This window comes from Acyrthosiphon pisum, chromosome A1, assembly GCF_005508785.2.
Source record: "Acyrthosiphon pisum isolate AL4f chromosome A1, pea_aphid_22Mar2018_4r6ur, whole genome shotgun sequence".
NCBI lineage: Eukaryota > Metazoa > Arthropoda > Insecta > Hemiptera > Aphididae > Acyrthosiphon > Acyrthosiphon pisum.
In genome coordinates, this window is record NC_042494.1 from 48,797,985 (window position 1) to 48,819,769 (window position 21,785).

At 28.6% G+C, this 21,785-nt stretch overlaps 5 protein-coding genes across 14 annotated transcripts in view; 2 read left to right on the plus strand and 3 right to left on the minus strand.

Moving 5' to 3' along the window:
• Positions 1–704: 704 nt before the first annotated feature.
• LOC100162651 (kelch-like protein 2) lies at positions 705–5,658 on the minus strand. 5 transcript variants are annotated; one of them, XM_001948918.5, is made up of 12 exons: positions 5,357–5,658; positions 5,096–5,198; positions 3,640–4,342; positions 3,341–3,569; positions 3,088–3,263; positions 2,917–3,013; positions 2,179–2,335; positions 1,999–2,111; positions 1,643–1,939; positions 1,442–1,576; positions 1,137–1,386; positions 705–1,061 (listed from the first exon to the last, which is right to left on the minus strand). In XM_001948918.5, exons 3-12 carry the CDS (start codon positions 3,786–3,788, stop codon positions 886–888), a joined length of 1,779 nt encoding a protein of 592 aa, XP_001948953.1. In that variant the 5' UTR covers positions 3,789–4,342; positions 5,096–5,198; positions 5,357–5,658; the 3' UTR covers positions 705–885. The 5 variants fall into 5 exon arrangements, with proteins under 5 accessions (XP_001948953.1, XP_029343063.1, XP_029343064.1 ...); XM_029487203.1 differs by having other exon boundaries at positions 3,640–3,844; positions 4,305–4,342; positions 5,096–5,658; XM_029487204.1 differs by lacking the exons at positions 5,096–5,198; positions 5,357–5,658 and adding an exon at positions 4,602–4,767 and having other exon boundaries at positions 3,640–3,844; positions 4,305–4,342.
• On the plus strand, positions 5,607–7,749 carry LOC107883315. Of its 2 annotated transcripts, none has more exons than XM_016803056.2 (5): positions 5,607–5,710; positions 6,181–6,692; positions 6,775–6,927; positions 6,997–7,070; positions 7,394–7,749. In XM_016803056.2, the coding sequence occupies exons 2-5, from the start codon at positions 6,595–6,597 to the stop codon at positions 7,450–7,452; spliced, it is 384 nt and encodes a 127-aa protein (XP_016658545.1). In that variant the 5' UTR covers positions 5,607–5,710; positions 6,181–6,594; the 3' UTR covers positions 7,453–7,749. The 2 variants fall into 2 exon arrangements, with proteins under 2 accessions (XP_016658545.1, XP_016658547.1); XM_016803058.2 differs by having other exon boundaries at positions 7,329–7,410.
• A 1,148-nt stretch (positions 7,750–8,897) lies between these two features.
• LOC100159944 lies at positions 8,898–13,212 on the minus strand. Its single transcript, XM_001950151.5, has 3 exons — positions 13,055–13,212; positions 12,788–12,986; positions 8,898–9,351 (listed from the first exon to the last, which is right to left on the minus strand). Exons 2-3 carry the CDS (start codon positions 12,963–12,965, stop codon positions 9,056–9,058), a joined length of 474 nt encoding a protein of 157 aa, XP_001950186.1. The 5' UTR covers positions 12,966–12,986; positions 13,055–13,212; the 3' UTR covers positions 8,898–9,055.
• A 255-nt stretch (positions 13,213–13,467) lies between these two features.
• Positions 13,468–16,131, plus strand: LOC100161986 (transcriptional regulator protein HCNGP-like). Of its 4 annotated transcripts, none has more exon segments than NM_001162661.2 (3): positions 13,468–13,580; positions 14,844–15,450; positions 15,513–16,131. In NM_001162661.2, coding segments are annotated over 2 exon segments (759 nt in total). In that variant the 5' UTR covers positions 13,468–13,580; positions 14,844–14,865; the 3' UTR covers positions 15,687–16,131.
• Positions 16,132–18,596: 2,465 nt separating this feature from the next.
• Positions 18,597–21,785, minus strand: part of LOC100166752 (photoreceptor-specific nuclear receptor) — a 33,885-nt gene continuing 30,696 nt past the window's right edge. For both annotated transcript variants that reach the window (XM_008183145.3, XM_001948835.5), the window contains exons 8-9: positions 20,442–20,685; positions 18,597–19,579 (exon numbers count right to left, since the gene is read on the minus strand). In XM_008183145.3, coding sequence (XP_008181367.1) covers positions 19,341–19,579; positions 20,442–20,685 — 483 coding nt within the window. In that variant the 3' untranslated portion in view covers positions 18,597–19,340. The remainder of the gene's footprint in view (positions 19,580–20,441; positions 20,686–21,785) is intronic.

Here is a 21,785-nt window from a genome sequence, read left to right on the forward strand (position 1 = left end):
TATTAAAACCTAGGATAACTATTTTAGTTATTTTGTTGTGATTGTAATGATTGTATAATATTATTTGTGGGTACTTGAAACTTCTAAAGTATACTATTATATATCTATGATAGTACCACGATTTGTTGTTGATGTATAACTCGTTACCTGATGGATATTGTGATATGATTAATTTGGAATTTATTATTAATAGGTACCTATTTTAGGTCAATTTTTTTTTAATACTTTATATAAGTATACCTATAATAGGTATGTCTAATACCTAGACTGACAAACCGTATCCGCTCAGAATCGTTTTTCTTATACAGTGATATTATATCATTGAATTCAAATTTAATACTATCCATTATACAGTGACCCACTTGTAACCTACTGTACAGCAGAGCGACATCCACTTACCCACCTTTTTTAAATATTGAAACCAATAGGCGCAACTAGGGTTAAAATTATGGAGAGCTAAAACCCCCCCAACAATACTATTAATTTAAAATAACTCATATGGGGCTTATCAATAAGTGATTTTTTGAGGGGGCTACATTATAGTTAGAGCGGGCTAAGCCTATAAGCCTACCTAGCCCCCCTCCCATAGTTGAGCCACTGGTTCAGCCTGTATTGGTAAATATAACTTTTGATTTGATTATCCAATTATTGATAGAAATATTTACAGGTTAGCCTATGAGTTGTTAGTTGCAAGAATTGTATTGTAAATAAAATATTTAGTTTATATAATATAATTTAATAATTTTCACAGCTTCTAATTTAATACAAAAATAGTCAATTTAAATTATATAATATATCCCATTCAATCAAACATACAGAAGATTTTAAATTTCTATAATAATATAAAATATTATATTCCATGTATATTTCTACAATCTAAGTTAGCTAAAATATGCGAGGACTATGAACTACTACTGCACCATAAATTTGGCTAAAACTTGTAGAAAATGTTTTGATTGACCAGGTATTTGTGTTGGGATTGTAAATCTCTACAGAATCCAAAGTACAACATCCATGTATTCCACCCATAACATACAATAAACCATTAAATGCAAATACTCCTGTATCAAAAAAACAATTTAAATTCAATACATTTTTACATACATTTTCTTAAGAATTTTATTTATTTTAATCACCAGCAAAGACTCGACACAAATGCATGTCAGCAATAGACGTCCAAACTCCAGCATTTGGTCGATAGGCCTCACAACTTTTGTGAATAATTGACCCAGTAGTGCCACCAATAGCATACATTACACCGTCCAATACTTCTACACTAACTCCACTGCGACATACAGACATTTCTGCAACCGGTGCCCATTTGTTAAGTCTGGGATCATAACATTCAACAGATTTCAAACGTGATATACCATCAAAACCTCCTACCTACAGAAATTAATTAAATTATAAATTACCAGTAAAAAATTAAATAATTATTTACCGCATATAAGAGGTTATTGAGTACTCCAACACCAAACCGACTTCTCTTACTAGTCATACTTGATATCATTTGCCATTCTTGAATACAAAAAACTTCTGCATTATTTAAAACACTTGTACCATCAGATCCGCCAACCTAGCATTAAATATAATATAATATAATATATTCAAATGTACAATAAGCCATGATGATATAACTTACGGCATAAATACAACCATCTAACACACCAACTCCTAAATCTTTTCGACTAATTAACATGTCAACTATCGGTTCCCAACACGGTGATTGTGAAGATAAATTAAGAATTTCAACAGACTGAGAACTTGAGTTATTAATACCACCCACAGCAATCACAAATTGATCTTTTATTACATTAAAACCAGCTGTCTCGCGGCATTTACTTATTTGTGGTCCAATCATCCATATGTTAGTTGCTGGATCATACCAATATGTATTACACCTATTTGAAGATTTACACCAACTAAACACTAGAACAACCTGATGAAATTTAATTAATAAAGCAATTATAAAAAAAATTAACTAAAACAGAATCGTACTTTTTGTAAACCACTCGGTTGTCTTGTCTTACTCCGAATGTTTTGTAGAATAGTAAAAGGCTGTACTGACTTAAGTACATAAAAATGTAACACTTCAAATATATAATCTTTACCTAAAAATATTATGATAATTTATAATTTCAACTTATAATACAAGACATATTTAAGTAAATAACATACATTTAGGACTATGTTTAAGAAGAGGTTCATCAACTACGTTTTCTAATATATACTGTTTTGAAGCTAATGGTAAACGTACATGTTCCATCAGATCGGGTAAAAAATCTTTTCTACATTCCAATTCATATTTTATCCAATCAATAACACATTCATATACCTACAATAAACAAATAAATACAATTTAATTAATATAAGAAAAAGTAATTTTTTATATAAGATCAGAGCCTCAAATTTATTTTTCTGGTTTGTTATATCAGTATTTCGTCCACCCCAAAAAATATTTATTGCTTCACTCAAAATTTGAAGAAAAATTGCCATATCTCATAAATAATACAATTATGTATCACAAGGTTTCTTATTTTGTATACAGATCTTGGTTTCCTTTTACACATATGTAGGTGTTTGAGATTGAACACTGTAATATCAACCTAATATCTCCAAAATGAAGCAATGAGGCCTAGTCACCTATAACCTTGGATTTGATTTATAAGCTCAATTTAATTAACCGTCAATAATTATTTTACTAAGCAGATATTAAAATCATTATTTGAGTTTATCACATATCCAGCTACAAGAAAATAGTCCATCTATTAATTGTGTTTGTAAAAATGCGATTAAAATAATATATACTACATTCAAACTGCTGCTGTAACAGATTTTTTTATTTATTCATATTTAAGCAACTTGATATTTATTCACAATATTAAAACAGGACAGTTATTATTTGAGTTCTCTTACTTTTTCTTCAAACGGAGCAGTAAGATCATTACAAGAGATTAGTTTAATCACTTCCTCGGAAGATAAAGATAAAAACTCGTCATATTTAATCACTTCTCTGAAAAGAATAATCATATATTTATAAAATTTACTGATGAAACCTGTAAAGTACAATTAAATATATTATCATACACAAAATGTTTTTTAATGTATGCTTCAGAATTTGTCAACAATTCCACACAGTTATATAAGCCAGCAAATGCTTTGATACCAAGACAATTCGAAGAAACAATTTGTTTTTGTAAAAATTCAACACATCCGCCTACTACAAAATCTAACTGTAAGAAATTTGCAGCTGGTAGCAACACCTGTTAATAATAACACATTTAAATCAATTTTATGGAACTATGTAGCTCTGCATAATAAATCAAATTTTTCTTTATACATGTATATTTTCTCCAGTTATGACAATTTCACCAGTATAAATATAGTCAATCAAGCTTTGGAATGTGGTTGAATCCAACTCTTTTATATGTATCAGTTCTTTTTTGCTTTCCTCAAAACTTGTGAACATTGAACGGAAATATGGACTAGCAGATACTAAAACAACTTTATGTCCAAGTATGATTGTTCCATCATCAGTTTCAATCCTAATATCACATAAAACTCCTTCTCTAAAAACAAAAATTTGTTATTTATTTTGCAAATAGAATTTTTATTGAGCTAAAATCACTAAAAACATACTTCCGTAACAATTGTAACACTTCAAATACTCCAACTACGTGAGAGCTATTTCTTAGGTTTGTTGGTTCACATCCATTGAATTTTATAACTGGTTTTTGATCACTTGGACCATATAAAGTCTGTTTGGCTTCCATATTTTTTATGGACATAACACCATTAAAATTGCATACTAATAACTAATCCCTCGATTGGTTCCTAGTCTTATCTTAAAATAAAGGTGGCACAAATTACATTCCAAGTTAAATTATTTATTATTTCTTTTTTTTAGTGATTTCTAATCTGATAATCAATTTTATAAATAAATTTTTATTTTGTATGCAATAATTAGTATTTCATTACCTAATACTTAAAAGGTAATAATATTATAACTAAATATTTCATATAAACATTATATTTTGAATATTTTTTTGTGATATTATGTACATTCAATAAAAATATTATGAATTAAACAAATTTTTAAATTGATAAGTAATTATAGTATAATATTATTTTTAAACAATATACTATGTCGGTAATTAGTAATTATTTCATAAATTGTAATTGACTGTTTCTTTTTATCAGCAGTCATATGTAAGGATAAATAAGAACTTATAAATATTAGCTGTCGGGGAAAAAGTAACACAAATTGTGTCCTAGGCACAATTTATCCAAAAAGGTATGTTTACCTGACTTGGTACTCAATATCCTTGTATAATTGATTTACCTATAACATAGATAATAGTTCAACCTTAATTATGCAATTTAATATATCACACATTGTAAATAAAAAAAATACCTTTTACCTATATGACATTGCATGTTAATTCTAAAAAGGCTATAGATCCCATAGACAAATAAAGATTTTACCATGATACGGTCGATTTACAAGGACTTTAGATCATAATATATGATCTAAGACGAGGACTAATTCTGCCCATAATTAATCTTAAATCTAAAGATATCTTTTATAACTTGATATTTACTTTTCTATGATTTCTATTCTACACAATATTAGGAACTTGTATCATCATATAAATCGCATTTCACAGTTTTCCCACTTGTTAAATTAACACAAATGTGTATATCTTCGTTATATTTTCTAGTACAGATTTTGTAGTGTACAAACTTTCATCTGGATGAACAAATAATGTTGTATTTTATATGTCTATACACCTAAGTACATAATATTAATTATTCTTTGAACACAATGATGGTTTTTTATACTATTCTGTATTCACTATAAACATATTGCATTGGTAGCCTAATTGTTACTACAAAATAATGAAACTGTAGTTGACAGAGATGTCACTAGACCTCCATGGCATAGGAAGCCAATCAAAATGTATTATTTATCTATTTCCCGTATGGTCCTATCACGAGCACACTAGGGAAATTATGGATCCATACACGCAAAATTACAAACTTTATATGGGTATGTATAATAGGACATAGACGGTAATATTAACAAGTTACTTACTTTAAAAAAGTGAAACAAACGCTATTGAGCCATTTTGTCATCAGTGTACCAACTACCAAGTGAATATGAAGCAATGACCAATGTAGTATGCACGTACCGTGAACTAATCAAATGTAAAATATTATTTTTAAAAAAGTAACTTTTTATAATAATTTATTATATACTATATAAATCAGTATAATCAATGTTATAATACTATACAGGTCTATAATTTTGTGAATAGGATTTATGCATAAACTATCATTCATTACAGTTACCCACTTGGCACTTGTAATCTACTGTACGGCAGAGCGGTATCCACCTTTTTTTGTAATAGTACTAATAAATGCGGAAATAATTAACTCCACGTTACAAGAAAGTTACATATTTTAAAGTTTTTATAATATATGTCTACATGAGAATATGAGATTAGTCAATGAGCATTTCAATGTGCATTCTTATTCCCTTGGTAACTGAGATAACATAACTATAAACTAGACCACGGTTAGACGGTATATAAGACCGTGAACTAGACACAATATAATAATATATAATAATAATGAATAAGATAATATACTTGACACGACATGGTAAGAGGGTGTGGGGGGGACTTGACCACGAAATATTACACAACAGGTGGAGACTTAGGGATGCGCAAAATATATCGATAATATCGAAATATCGATATTTTGAGAAAATATATCGATATTTTCATATCGATATTTCATTTTCGATATTTTTTACATATCGATATTTTTGTTCTGATATATTTTATACTAAGTCTCATATTCGTTGTAATTATTTTGAATTTGATTAGATTTTCATATTATAATTATATAATTATAATATTATGTCACGCCACCACCAACTATATGGCTAATGTGCCTTTAAGACGCCTAATGTCGTCTGCCGAATTTTGGTTACAATTAATTATTATAATTGATGATAAAATTATATTTATGATAACAATTTTGATAAGAACAATATTGATAACAATATCGATATATCGTTGATTTTAGAGGAATATTATCGATTATCGATATTGTAAAAATCGATATATCGATATAGCGATATATCGATCTTGACATCGGTTTGCGCATCCCTAGGTGGAATTCGGCGGGGATATTTTCCTTTTAGCATTACTAGCGCTGTCTTAGTGGATACTTATGGAACTAGAAATTTGTATGATGTGTAGTTCTAATTCAATATCCACAATTACCTTGTACGACAATACAGGACACTGTAAAACCTGGCGACCAGTCTTATCAATTCCCTAGAGATTGATATTAAATTGCCCAACTTTACTCCTTAAAATATGATGATTCTTCCCACCATTTTTGAAGTTTGAATATCAATAATAATACATTCGTACAATCGTACGTAATATATTCATATTAGTATATTACAATATAATATTAAGTATATTACGTACACTGTTAATTTGTTATCAATTAACAAAATTCATAAGTTAACGGCATAGTAATTACTTGTATAGTTGTATTACTTTTAACTGCTTAAAAATGGTGTCAAAAAAAGTATGCGCTATAAATCATTGTAAAAATGATTTAAGTGGTCAACAGAGATTGTCTTTTCATTCATTTCCAAAAGACGTTCATATGTAAGCATCTGTTTATTATAAAAATCACTCTCAAATCATAATACACTAGAATTGTTATTGTTTATAATATTACAAATTACAGTTCTCAAAAATGGGTTAAGTTTGCAAACAATTCAAGAATAAATGAAGTTATGAGAACTTTTGGACATTTACATCTGAGTTTAAATTATAGTATTTGTTCAAACCATTTTAAACCAGAAGATTTTGTACCGAACAGGGGTTCTAGTAGAAGATTGTAAGTTATACATACCTATTAGTATTATAATTTATATTATAAATGTTTTGTTTATGAATATTTTTTTAGATTGAAATATGGTGTAGTACCTTCATTAAATTTACCAGTTACATCTCCTCCTTTAGCTAAACCATTGTTGAAAAGTAAGGGTTTGATACATTTGATTATAAAATATATACCTACTTATACCTAACTACTATATAGAAATTCGCTAGATTAAACCGGTTTAAAATTATCCCACATAATCCCGCACCGGGATAATGAACCATGTAAATGATATGGTCCAAAAATCCCGGTGCATTATTTTTCACACCGGTTTAGTCTAGCGAATTTCTACTATAAATAACAAACAATTGTTTTTTAGGTTTAAAATTAAATTTCAATAATATTTTTGAAAATAGAATGAAAAAAAATCAAATACAGAGTCCAGTATTTTCTATGTTTAAAAAATTTGATTGTTTAACAGCTAAAAAACTCACAAGTTCAAAAAAAAAACATTACCACAAAAGTTTCCGAGGGAAATAATTTTTAACTGAAGAATGGAAGATGCATAAGAATCCAGTAAAACGATCACTTTTTGGATCAGACCTAGATGCATCAACATAAAATTTAGCAAATATGTTACCAAAATATGAACATAATATTATGGATGAATCTAAAGCAGGTTTGAATATTTATAAGATGTTTCATTTCCGGTCTGGGACTGGTTTGTGTTGTATTTTTTTGTAATATTGTATTAAAATGTATGTACAAGAGAAAAAAATTATTTACTCAGACATTTGTAAATTGCTATTAAAATAATCATTTAAATTATTATTTATAAATGTGTATTGTGAATGTTTTGTGGATAAATGTTACATAATTGCATAAATATAATTGTTATATAATTATATATTAGTTTTGTCCACGATCTTGGTTTTGTGTAATGGTATATTGGTATGTTATGCATTATGTTGGTTTAAGTGCTTTTTTTCTTGGTCGACTTTTGTTTTTATCTTATAATTTACTATTATGTTTTTTTTTCATCCTGTTGATGTCACCATTTTAAATAAATGAATCCATCTAATAATGCAAATTGTGAAAAAGATGCATAAAAGTTTTTAGCATTATCCAAACACCTAAGAGTAAAGAATAAAGTACAATATTGCATAAGTTGGCTGACAGTGATTTTGATTTTTCCAACAATTATGAAGATTTTCTTAGCAATATGAATATTAACATTCTTATGGATAACGAAACAGCAAATGGTGTACCATATATAACAGGTTGGGTTTGTTCTCAATTAACTCATAAGGCTTGTATTGAAAAATTGGCATCCAGTAACAAATCTGAGAATAGTGCTTCTTTCAACATAGATAATATGTTAATATTTAATAATAAATACCTTAATCAATATGAAGGAATACAATGATTGTAATTTATTGTACCCTTTTACAAAGCATATAACTGCATTATTCAATTTATCAATTGAAGAATTACTTTTTATAAAAAAAAGAAAATATTAAAAGGGACCAAAAAATATTAATTAAAACTATTTGTAAAAGATATACATCAAATATGTATCGTGTCCCGTCCTGTATATACTATATCTTAGTCCGAGCTATACAGCAGTACAGCCATAGACAAATATACCTCTAAATAGATAAATAAATTAACTTACACTTTTCTCTACATCCCTACACTGAACACTGATACTGATTTTTAGGCATTATTAATAAAAGTAAGTAATTGTATATAGTATATCAAATACTCAAACTAAAATAACACTTAAACTAGAAAATTATAAAATTAATAATAACGCATGGACCAAAAACGAAATTGTCAAAACTCGAAAACTGAAAAGTTAAGGTTTAAAACAGTCAAAATGTCGTTGCGGTGAATGATAAAATATGTTAATTCAATTGTTTATAATTGGTTAATAACTTAAATTAAGTCATTAACTTATTTCATGAAATAAAAACATTAACATTTATTAGTAAAAAATATTTTGAATCTTTATTATTCATTAATTTTGTTACAAAAAATGCGTACAAATTGGGTTTGATTATTGATTATGTTTTAAAATAAAAATGTAAATATTAAGTAAGTTAGCTGAGGCAAACAATGATACACATTATAGTTATTATTATTATGGTGTGACTTGGCGGAAAGTACCACCATGAATACCATTGAAGAAATTGATAAGAGTTTGAATCATATTCATCCGAACATCAGAATTACCACCATACCTTTCTAAAAGATCTGTTAGGTATAGATTTCGATTTACCATTTGACCCAGTACAGAAGAAACCGTATTTTGAATTCCACTAATCAGTAAATCAAACAAACTCCGAAGATGATCTGTAGCTAACTCCCGTAACATGTTTCCAACATTTCTAATTCTTGGTATCAACAAATTGTTAATCTGGTATCCAATACCTCCGCCTGAAATAACAAAAATTGGCAAAACAATATACAGAATGATTCACCATGCATATCCACCTCCATTTTTTCTGAACTTTCTGAACTAAGGATAATAGGTCCAGGATAATGGATTTGGAAGAAAATGGAGCTTTGGAAATTTTAAAATTTTATAATAGGTATTTATAAAAATAGTCCAAGTATAACAAATACTAGATCTGATCATAAGCGTGCGCACGGGGTAGTCATGGCAGGCACTTGACTACTCTGCAAACATTCCGCCCTCCCCAGTATTCAATGTTATCAAGATAATCAATATTTTTATTTTTACTATGGAAAATGTAGTTAAATGAAGTTACCCCATGCAAATTGGTTATTAAACTTAGGCAGTTAGGCATGAATAAGAATATAATATATAGGTATGTGTGTGTGTTAATGTGTTATATATAGTAATTATGTATGACAACTCAGTACCCACTACCCAGTTAGAAATGTCTGCGCACCCATATGGATCCAATATTACATGCATTTTATATTTTTGTAAAATCATTTTTAAGGACTATTACCCTTAGTACAAACATTTTAATAACTAAAAAACTACAAGTTTTGAAATTTTGAATTAAGTACATCAAATTTGTTTTTAATATTATCAACTGAATAATTTACAGAAAAAAAAGGGAATTCTCATTTGTATTACCACAGCACACAAGCTCGGATTAAGACATTTTGAGGCCCAGGGGCCAAAGTTTTAAATGAGACCCCTGTATGAAAAAAAAAAATATTAATGTATATAATGTGCTCCGGGGTGAAGTGACCAGCTGACGTCATATATGAAGGTATACCTACCAAAAATGATGAAGAAATACCCTTTAAAGATTGAGTCTAACTTTTTTATTTTTTAAGTTATTGGCAATTAACTTTTTTTATCAAAATGATACATATCACGCATTTGTTTAAGTATTTTCAGGAAATCGTGTATAATTCCAAATAATTTATTACTTATTATGGGATTTTGTTTTTTGTATTGTTCTGCTGAATTATACTGAATTATATTGAATAATACATGATTATAGGTACCTAGAATACTTTGAAAGTTTGGTTTTCATAATATATTCCTATTAATCGTCACAATCTTAGTTTTCTTAGGATTGAGTCCTTTAATTGCTCATCAACCGTTTAATTTTATACTATTAGGTAAATTTCAGTTGTCATAATACAAAAAACAAAAACTCATAGTTAATAATAAATTATTTGGAATAACGCACAATTTCCTTAAAAATACTAATTTTTGCCAACTTTTTTCTATTTTTTGAATTTAATAAAAATAATTAGCACATTCCTGGTTTAATTTTGTATGTCAGTTGATAGGACAATTAAATAGCTCTAAAATTAAAATAAAATTACGTTAAAATGTTGAAAAGTTTTGAAAATACATAAACAAATGCGTGATACGCATGGTTTTGATAAAAAAAAAGTTAATTGCCCATAACTAAAAAAATATATAAGCTAGATTCAATCTTTAAAGAGTATTTCTTCATTATTTTTGGTATACTTTCATATGATGTTGGCCGGTCACTTCACCCTGGAACACATTGTATATTATTTAATATTAGGTACCTGATAATATAATAAATATAATATAAGGATATTAGGTATATACCAGGTGATTCTTTTATCAAACAACACTCATTATTTCAAAGTGTAAATATTATTTGAAAATATTTTTTTACATACTTTCAAGTCACTTATAAAACAACGTTTTTCTTAAAAAATTATATTTTTAAATATTTTTTATCCCTATAATTTTTTAAGTTTTTAACTTTTTTGAATGACAATATAGGGTTTTAATTTTATATTCCAAAGCAGAATATTTTTCTTAGTATTTTGATACATGAAAACTGAATTTGGGGCGAGTAGTTTATGAGTTATAAATATTCAAAGTTTAGATGAGCGGAGTGGAGTGGTACGGGGTTACCCCGCGAAATGTTTGACTACTTCTCCGCTCATCTAAACTTTCAAACTAAAAAGAATCACCCGGTAGATAGGCATATAGTAATAAATAATAAATAATGTATCACTTTATTAATTATAAATTATAATTTACAAGCTTTTTTCCTAGCTAATTAATCATCGATTTTTTTTTAGGTGATTTATTTAGTGTTACATAGCCTTTAACAAAAAGAGTAATGGACATATTAGAGGCCCCTAAATAAATTCTAACTATCAAGGGCCATGCCCCCCCCCCCCCTTAATCCGGGCTTGACAGCATACTCTTTTAGTAATCTCAAGAATTTGAAAATATGGTCTTTGAGTATATTTAATACCTAATTACAAAAATCAAATTTAAATAAATGCATTATTTAATGAAAAAAGTGGGGATGCTTGGTGATTCATTCTGTGGAACTTGAAAGGTGCAACATATTTGGTACAAAAAAAGATATAATAATTAAAACATATTTATTAATATTAAATAAGAAATAAGAAATCTTTAAAAATTGGTAATACATTCATATTTTATAGTTATTGTAATAAATGTATATATTGTAATGGATAACGGTAGTAACACAGATTAAATAAATTTAATCTGTGGTAGTAATAAGTAGTAATAATAATAATATTATTATAAAGTATATTCCTATTACATTGTCTCATCTTCTAAGGGCGGTTTCACATAGGTGCGTATCATACACAACGTATTGTATGCGAGCGTTTTCAATTACATTGGTTATGTTCATACAATATGGACTCGTTTCCATCTTCGGTATGGCGCGTATGAACCAGGGGCGGATCTAGGGGGGGTTCAGTAGGTCAGCTGACCCACAGTTAATATTTGCTGATCAAATTGGCCTCTTTTCAGGTCTTGGGTAGTCAGACACTTGGACCCCCAAATAATCACACATACAGTATAAATGAAATTGTTTTGTTTTATATACCTAGTACACAATTATAGATTTCTAATCTGGTTTTAATAAGTGGCCCATTGAAATGTCCTGAGCCACAGTTTCCTAACTCTGGATCCGCCCCTGGTATGAACTTAATTAATGTAAACTAAAAAGGCGCGTATATGATAATATGTGTCCATGTAAAATGTGCCTCTCCAAGACAGATTAATATTTTAAAAATGTTTTTTTCAATTGTAATCCATTAAACAATTTCTATTCAATAAACTAAAAGTACGACAACTTTTTTTGTGAGATTTAATTTTTGAAATGGTTACCTATGTTATTGATTCGATTTTTCCAAAAAATGTTTAAAATTAAATATTAAAATCAACTAAAAATTTAATTAATTATTTATTACTTTAGGTAGTTATGTGTGTTAAGACCTTCAATTTTGATATCAAAAATAAATGCAATACACCTTAGTAATCAGTACATAGTTAGGTTCCTATATTTATATGTTTAGAACTAAAAATCCTACTACATTATGGTATCTAACGTTAGATCTATTTAGTACTCACCAACTAAAAGTCCAGTTCTTCCACCTATAAGACCTCCAATAAAACTACATGCCCCAACAATAGATCCAGCTATTAAAGCAGTCGGTACCTCTGACAACTCAAAATCCAAATCACCAACAAATCTCAACAATGCTTCTAGGCCAGCATTTACAAGTACAACTGATGTATTGATAGCCATCACAATGAGTTAACAATGTATCTATTACACATAAATTAACAAGTTTATAACATCGGTTGAATGTGTACTGTGTAGTAATTTAATATTACCTTTAAGTCAAATTAGTACAAAAAACTCAAAACAGTGCACAAGCAATATGATTCTATATTCTATGATTTGATGTTTAATAATATAATATTTAAGATGGACATTAAATAATTATTATAATTATAAAATAGGATATTATTGTGAACATAGATAATATTATTATCTATGATTGTGAATTTGTAATAACAAATAAAATAACCGTGCCTTCGATAATTCAGCCACAGAATGTAGATAACCGTGGTTGTTAACTTTGATTATAGACCTTTCATTTATCTCGTTTGCTTACAATGATAACATAAAAATGTGTAGAATCAGTTTCAGCAGCAAAAGAGCACTTTTAATGCTATAGCTATTTGAATTCTGTCTACACTGATTGCCGAAAATTGTTTCACCGAATTTTGAGTATTTACTTTTTAGTGATCTATCGGGTTATTCTGTGATTGTAATATTATATTTTGTTGTGGTATTTACTTGTTGATGTCCTGAGATTTTGACATTTTGAAATTTGAATTCTATCCACGATTAAAGGTATAAATAAATAAATTAAAAGTATATTATTATCTTTAACCGTGATCTATGCCACAGAATAATTTATTCTGTGATTAGGTTAGGTAACTTACAAGTTACAATTATTGATATAGTAAATAGTGATATGTGGACTATCTAGTATCTGAGTTGTATATTTTCAATTCTGGCAATTTTTTCATAGTGAGTACTGAGTACTGAGTAGGTTGCATGGACTAAGATTTAATAGGCCGTGGTAGGTAGTGAATAATAAAAAAATAGACAACCTCTGAAAACAACAATTATATACTACATTACTACTTTAAAAGTTCAAACCTCCAGATATTTCACCTTTCAGCAGGTAAAACTAAACAGTTTATTCAGCTTTAATCATAGATTTGATGACTACTCTAAAGTAATAATTCCTTTATTTCTCACATATTTTGACTATTTTGATTTTCATATTCTCCTGGGTACACCATTGTGGTCAATGACACTGATTATTCATTCAGTAAATCCCTAAATGGATACTTTTACATGAGGTCTTTCATTCAAAAGCATTATCTACAAAAAAATATCAAGGTTCGCTGAAATCAAACATTTTTAGGGACATTTAAATCAAAATGTATCAATGTTTTTTTTTCCTTTTATTTGCGATGCACCCATTAGTGATCAAAAAACAAAAGTAACAAAAGCCTTCTCTTTTATTAACTTTATTTTCCTAAACATAATTAATGTTTTTCAAGATTGAATCTTACCTTGATTACTTGGTACTCTTGTCAGTCTAAGATTAAATATTGGATTTGCGAGGGTCCATGTTTATGATCATGGTTGTGTTCTACAGCTATGGTTATGAGTCGACACATTATGTAAATAGTAAAACAATATAATGTTTTCTTTTTCAATGCTTAAGCATTAACTTCTTAGGTAATTGTTGGTAGATCATAATTTAAATGCCCATAGTAAAATAATAGTATATAAAAGTTACAAATTTCTTTATCCTTGTTTTCTGTTAAAAGTTTTTAAAAAACGTATTTATTTTGTGCCATTCTATTTTATAGATAGGAAATTTAGTAGAAGAGAGTGAGTGTTATAGCATGAATACCTACTATAGTTGTTATTATATTTATTCTTTAAATGCTAAAATATATATCACTGATAACTTCTAGATTAAATACTAAAATTTTTCATAAATGTGTAAATAACAAATTTATTAAAAGCTTAATATTCAGTTAACTAGTTATTAAATTTTGCAATTTCAATTGTTTAATATTTTTTTGTTTATAGTAAGAATTCAATCAATAAAAGAATGTCGGCTCTTGCATCATTAACTGCTAATTATACTGACTCTGAAGATGAAGGTACTACACCTAGCCAACGCAGACATATTGAAGAAGTGTCTATTTCAAATGTACCTCAGCAAGAACATGTACCCAGTCCTCAATTACAAATACCGAATTCGGCTCCAGCTGTAACTAATCCAGATGATGACAAAAAAACTAATCTTGTATCATATTTTGAAGATCACGATATTGTGATGTCAGATGAGGAAATAGACAGACGTTCAGATGTAGACGAAGAAGATATTTTACCGCCTGAACCTCATGGTAGATGCTCTAAAGAACTCCAAGATAAAATTACTCGATTACATGAAAAAATGGAAAAAGATGGCATGGATATGAATTTTTTGATCCAAAAAAGGAAAGATTTTCGAAACCCTAGCATATACGAAAAACTTTTACAGTTTTGTAATATTAATGAATTAGGCACCAATTATCCACCACACCTATATGATCCATTAAGATGGGGTAAAGAATCATTTTATGAAGAATTGGGTCGCTTGCAGAAAGAAGATATGGAAAAGAGGCAGAAAGAAAGAAAGGAAAAAACTAAAGTAAGTTCTGTGTACTTGTTAAATTTAGATCATTTTTAATATGTTACTGATTTTAATTATAGGTTGAAGTTGTGTCTGGTACGAAAAAGACTTCATCAATCAATGTTTCAAGTTCCCATAAACAAGATGACAAGAAAAGTAAATGGGATCTTACAACATCTGTAACAGGTACAAAGGGAACAATTATCTCAGCTTTTGGTTCTTTACCGAAAAAACAAAAATTGGATATTCATTAATTAAGTACCTATCTAAAATGTAATATTATGTAACATTGTAAATAAACTATTATCTATAAAGTATTTTAATTTTTGAATAAAAGACATAAAATGCAAACCAGTTATCATCATTATAATTAAATTTAACTTTTGACTTTTGTAATATAATTATATAAATAGGTATATAATACAATAAAAAAAAAACATCTGAATTTGTGGTTTTATGTAGTAATATATGTTCAAACAGATAGTTTATACCTAATAGTTAATACTGTACATTTCTACTTATATGCATTTCCTATTACACAATATTAAATTACATTTTTATCATTAAAAGCAAACCGCAAAATATTAAATATATAATATTATTATTGATAAAATTGTACATAATATATTATTTATCATATTTTATTTTATTTTTGAAGAAAAGACAAAAATAAGTAAATAAAAGTAGTTAAAAGGTAAACATTAAAAAATATGGTATGTTAATTATTTTAAGCGTCAAATAATTAAATACACTTAACATAGCAATGGCAACAGCAACAACAACAACAACAACAAAGCTTAATAATAATATAATAGGTAATATAATAATATCTTTGATTTTATATTATTATAAAATTAGTACATAAAATACGTACATATAAAATAAATGCATACTAAACAAATTGTTAATTTTTTTTTTAAAGTTTAATTGAAATGCGTGTGAATAAAAATGTTGTTATACTTACAATGACACAGTGTGAATACTGAATACAGTGAGTTAGACATTCTATTAATTTAATAACTATAAATTATATTATGATTGAAGAAATAAGTATGAGTTTAAACACAGACTTTTACACTGAGTGAGTATACTATAATAGTATACATTTATACTTACACAGTACAGACGTACGATTATATAGTGTATTAACTACATACAATAACACAAAAAAAAAGGTATACTTGGTAACTATAGAAGTCCGTGACTCTGAATTGAGAAAAATCGAATGAGTACTTACAAAGAAGTAAGAAGTACTAATAAACTTATAATTTATCGTAATTACCGTTTAAACAAAATGACAAGTAACTAGTTGGCATAGTTTATTGTACACATTTATAAGTTTATAATCAGGGCTCAATCTCAATGCACTTTGCATTGTTTTCAAAGCTAGTTACGAGATACTCGTTTTATAAAATATATTAACATACAATATTCATACGTTTCATGTATTTTTGAGGCAGAATAATAAGTTTTTATTTTGCATTAATATTTAATTGACAATTTTGAAATTTAAGGTAATTATTTTCAATTTTTAAGTCATATTTTAGAATATCTAACACCGGTGTTTTTAAATTCTATTTTAAAAAGGTAATTTAGTAACGTACTTAAAAGGTTTTTAATTAATATGATATTATTAATCGTAATTTTCCAAACTCGCGGATTTGTACCAACAACGTTTAAGTCGAGACTACGAATATTAAATAAGAATAATTCTTTTATCAAATTAAAAGTCCACGTAGACGACTTGAAATTGTACAATCCTTGCAAACTTTTTATTAAATTTATTAAAAAATATTTTTTTGTTTCAAAATTTGTTTGATAAAAAAAAAAAAAAATGTTTAGATTTTTTAGGATATCGAATTCCCATGGGAATGGCTGCAGGCTTATTTATTAACAAAAAGAAAACGGCATAAGGATGAAATACCAGGTGGGTATATCGATAATTATTACATTACAATTTATTTTACTGTACACAACTTTTTAGATAAGTACCTACCTATTGTAATATCTTATCTAATGATGAGGAACTATAGTAAACATTGTATGAAATTGGAAGTAGTCATTAAAATTTATTTTTTAACAATAATACTGCATAATAATGTGAAAAAATACCATTGTCTATAGGTAATAATAAGACGGGTCAAGAAGTTGATGTTTTTACCGAATGATCTAAAAGACTCAATTAGCAATAGCCTATAGATTTGATTTATGTATAGTTTATTTTGCTATCTATTATATACCTACGTAGGTACCTACCTTGCTACATGGCTAACAACGGAATTGTGCGACACAGGGGCGGACTGGCCCAGGGTGCTATACTCCAAGTAGCACCCCGGGCCCCCGTTTGTATTTATGATCCGGGCCCCCGATTACCACAGTCAGTATACGGTATAATACTGGTATAATACGGTATTATACAAAATAAAATAACATACTTCAACATCTCTACAAATAAACAACATGTTATTCTTATTTTTTTTTTATATTTACTTATAAAAAAAAGGGCTCTTTCCTAATATAGGTAGGTTTGAAAAAAAATTACGGGCCCCTAATTAATTTTGCACCCCGGGCCAAAAATAGCCAGTCCGCCCCTGGTGCGACATGTACACGTACAATGCGTACCTACGTATTATAATAATATAATAATATATACGTATAATACATCACATAGCAGATAAAGAATTTAACATAAAAATTACAAATAGTCACGTCCTCGTTAGTAAACGGCAGGTGTCATAATATAGCAGTGGCATACAGTCAGGATTTTGCGTTAGAGGTGTTGATGGGAGAATACATTTTTACGTATGAGAGGCTTAACTAGAATAAGTTTGGTATGTCAGCGGTTCATATCAGGTCACAGGTGGTACGCAATACAAATGTCATGAAAGAAATAATTATTTATAATTAGAAATAATTTTTTTTGGATAAAAAAATTGAAATTAAATTTTAACACTAAAAATTATTTAGTGAATAAATGTGCGTATGGTAATCACTAGAATAATTTGAGACTGAATAGAATACCAATATAACCATTTAAGTCTATAAGCCACAATAATAAATATAATAATAACAATAAGTAACAATTTGACATAAAAAATAATTAAATATTCAATTTTACTTTTTGTGGAATAAATGCATATTTTTTCATAATTATTTAGTTCTAGAATAAATTATAACTTTGAAAATTGAAATATAATTACAAATAATAACGTACCTATATACATTTATTGAAAAGAATATTATAGGTACGACACTGTCTACTGCTCTAAGTGAAGATTTTGAAAATGTGCATGTATGTCGTGCACGGATATAAATAGAACCACTGCAGTAAATAACATTTTAGACTTATTTGCTGCAACCTTCATACAAATTATAATTTAAATACCTACATGGCTGCGTCTTATGAAGTTACTTAATAATTTCACAAAACAACGAAAGCATTTTTAAATTTTCCTGAAATGTCTGGTAGCGCTGCAGCCTCCCTGGCTACGTCACTTAATTACTTCGTACGTACAACAATATAGGTAGATATGATTATTATTATATTAAAATATTGATGGTCAAGTGTAAATTATCACTAAAATTCTAAGCGTTCACATTAAATTTGTATTAAATAGTAAAAAAATTAATTTGTTTTGAAAGCTAAACACATTTTTAATAAATATCATTATTGGTTTTTAGGTAGGTACGTTATATCCTATTGAATTTGTTATTGGATAGTTCAAATATGGCGTAATATGACGAGTGCCGAGTGATTATCAACCATGTTCCACCTATACTTATACAAAGTACCAATAAAGTGTATCTATATTCTATACAAAGTAGAGCCTATTGCTTTATATACATCAAATCATAAGGTGAGTGTGAAAGGTTATTAATAATATTAACATCCGCTTTCGGCGATGACATTAGTTCTTGTACATGTCGCACAAGACTTTTTCCATTGGTATGTTGCCGATGGTCCGCTGAAAGAATATGGCTTCGATCCTGGCGGCTGGCACGTTTTTCAGCAGCGGCAACATCAGCAACAGCCGGCCAAACCGGACAGGCTGGCCGGGGTGCTGGTTCCTGGTGTGCTGACCGAGCATGACGTGCGCCTGGTCCTGCAGGTTCTCCACTTGTATCGGGTCTTTCAATCCCCGTGTGTCTAAAACAATCGTAGACGATTGATTATCATCATAATTCATAATATTCATAGTTATTATTATTTGGTAGGTAGCTATATTTTATATTGTAGGTACCTAGTAGGTACAATGTCACATATTATGTTACACTGCTGCTAGGTGTTTCAGACATCAGAGATCAGTTTGTTCCGTACCTACCTACCTACACACATAGACAATGATAATCGCGCATGTCTGTGAGCGAATCTTACAACTTACATATTGTTCACAAAGACAATTTTGAGTTATGTGAATGTGGCATTTTTAAGGTAGGTACCTACCAAATACCAATCTACTTACGATGTCTGTAGGTATATCATTCAAATTTAAACATATTGCAATAATAAATACATCACGTTAATTGTCTCAACCTAAAACGCCCTTATTTTTATGTCACTCGATTTTTGAGAAATTCAGACGCGGGAGTCACAAAACATTTTTTACTCATATTATTTTAAAATATAATTTTACTTATAGGTAGGTAAGTAGGTAATTCTATTTTTGAAATGGCCGTAGTCTGCAGATCTACGAGCTTTAGATTTTATAATATTTTTCAAGTGTAAAAAAACTGCCGATTATTCTGCACGATAATTTCATTTTTATCAATATAACGCGATAGGTTAGGTAGGTACCTAAATCTAAAATGATTAAGTTTTGTTATTGTTTGTCAAAATGACGTTATAAGCAAATATGTTTGGTACGCTTGTAAAGAGGATATTATAATGTTACTCTACTTACTATAATATAACACCCCCTCCCATCTCTTAAAATTGACTACCACACACTCATCTACCTTATAATACTATTGTTTTTATAATGAAAATAATTTAAAAATTTGATCGTTACCGGCTCTAAACAAAACGATAGCCTTCATGCACGCGAACTCGGCCGGGTCGACACTGATGGTCCTAAACCGGCGTAGGGTTTCGTTGAGTACGCGTATGTCGGCCGCCACTTGGCTGGCTTTGCCGTTTGGTATGGCCGCCACGTGATCTGAAGGGTTGAAAAGTGGGTTGTTTTCCAGTGGCAAACACCACTGAACCGCGTTCAACAGGAACAATTCCGACCAACATTCTTCTAAGAGTATCACCTATAATATAATATAGTAATAAAATAATAAAACGTTTTCGAACCCAATTTAGATAATATAATATTAGGTATGTACCCGTAACTATAAATTATAATGTGTACCTATAACCTTAGTAGGTACCTATATTGTAACTTTTAATCATTTATTACAGTTGCGTATTTAGGGGGTCCAAGGGGGGAAATTGCCCCGGGGAGCACTTTTTTGGGGGCAGTACATTTTTGTGGTATCTTTTTTTGTCGAAAACAGTTATACAAGATTTAGGCAACAAAACGTTCTAATGTTCTGCTAACTTCTTAATATAAACTATAAAGCTTAAAGCTATTCTTATAATAGCTATTCTGTGCGATCAATCTCCACATCTGATAATATGCGTTTGTCGTCGAATACCAAAACCTATTTTTCTGTACCTAAATTAAACATTTTTTGTGGGCTATGGTGTTAGTAAAATCGTACTGACACTGTCAGTACAAGAAGCCTGTACACCAGCTGTATCTGTATTATCAAAAATGGAAAATTTTACAGGAGGCGTTTTTAATATTTAATAGCTTATAGACTACAGTAACTTGTAAGTTATCTTCGGTTAATCAGCTACATATAAATAGGTATAACAAATTTTATTCGAAAATTTCTTGTAAATTTGATGATGTACATTTTAAAAACTTACCAGAAATAGTATTTATTTATAAAAACAATAAATACTTTGAAATAAGGCCTTATAGCATTGATCATTTTACTAACCATACTTATTTAATATTTAAACTAACATATACTCTTCTAATAATAAATAATTACTGATGACAAAAATATTATTATTATTGTATTTCATACATAATATTACTCGATTCTAAGTGGAGCGACGAAGGCAATGATTTTACAATAATATATAATGTGGGTCTATAATAATATATAATATACGAATATACGATAAATAGTTGAAAAGAAATAATGCTTCGATATTAAACTTCAATATCTTTTTATTGAACCTAGTTGGTACCTACTTTAAAGTGTCAAAAATATAAAATGTCCAGTAGTTTACAAAAGCGACGAGGAAAACGAAAAATAATTGAGGAAAAACGAAAATTCTATGCAATTGCACGATT

Coding starts and splice junctions, on each gene's coding strand:
- LOC100162651 (XM_001948918.5), bottom strand. CDS start 3,788: ATGTCCATAAAAAATATGGAAGCCAAACAGACTTTATATGGTCCAAGT. Junction 3,014..3,087: donor TACATTAAAAAACATTTTGT/GTATGATAATAT, acceptor TATTCTTTTCAG/AGAAGTGATTAAATATGACG. Junction 1,577..1,642: donor TAGATGGTTGTATTTATGCC/GTAAGTTATATC, acceptor ATTTAATGCTAG/GTTGGCGGATCTGATGGTAC.
- LOC107883315 (XM_016803056.2), top strand. CDS start 6,595: ATGGTGTCAAAAAAAGTATGCGCTATAAATCATTGTAAAAATGATTTA. Junction 6,693..6,774: donor TTTCCAAAAGACGTTCATAT/GTAAGCATCTGT, acceptor TACAAATTACAG/TTCTCAAAAATGGGTTAAGT. Junction 7,071..7,393: donor AGCTAAACCATTGTTGAAAA/GTAAGGGTTTGA, acceptor ATTGTTTAACAG/CTAAAAAACTCACAAGTTCA.
- LOC100159944 (XM_001950151.5), bottom strand. CDS start 12,965: ATGGCTATCAATACATCAGTTGTACTTGTAAATGCTGGCCTAGAAGCA. Junction 9,352..12,787: donor AAGAACTGGACTTTTAGTTG/GTGAGTACTAAA, acceptor TTGTTATTTCAG/GCGGAGGTATTGGATACCAG.
- LOC100161986 (XM_016803051.2), top strand. CDS start 14,866: ATGTCGGCTCTTGCATCATTAACTGCTAATTATACTGACTCTGAAGAT. Junction 15,451..15,512: donor AAAGAAAGGAAAAAACTAAA/GTAAGTTCTGTG, acceptor TTTTAATTATAG/GTTGAAGTTGTGTCTGGTAC.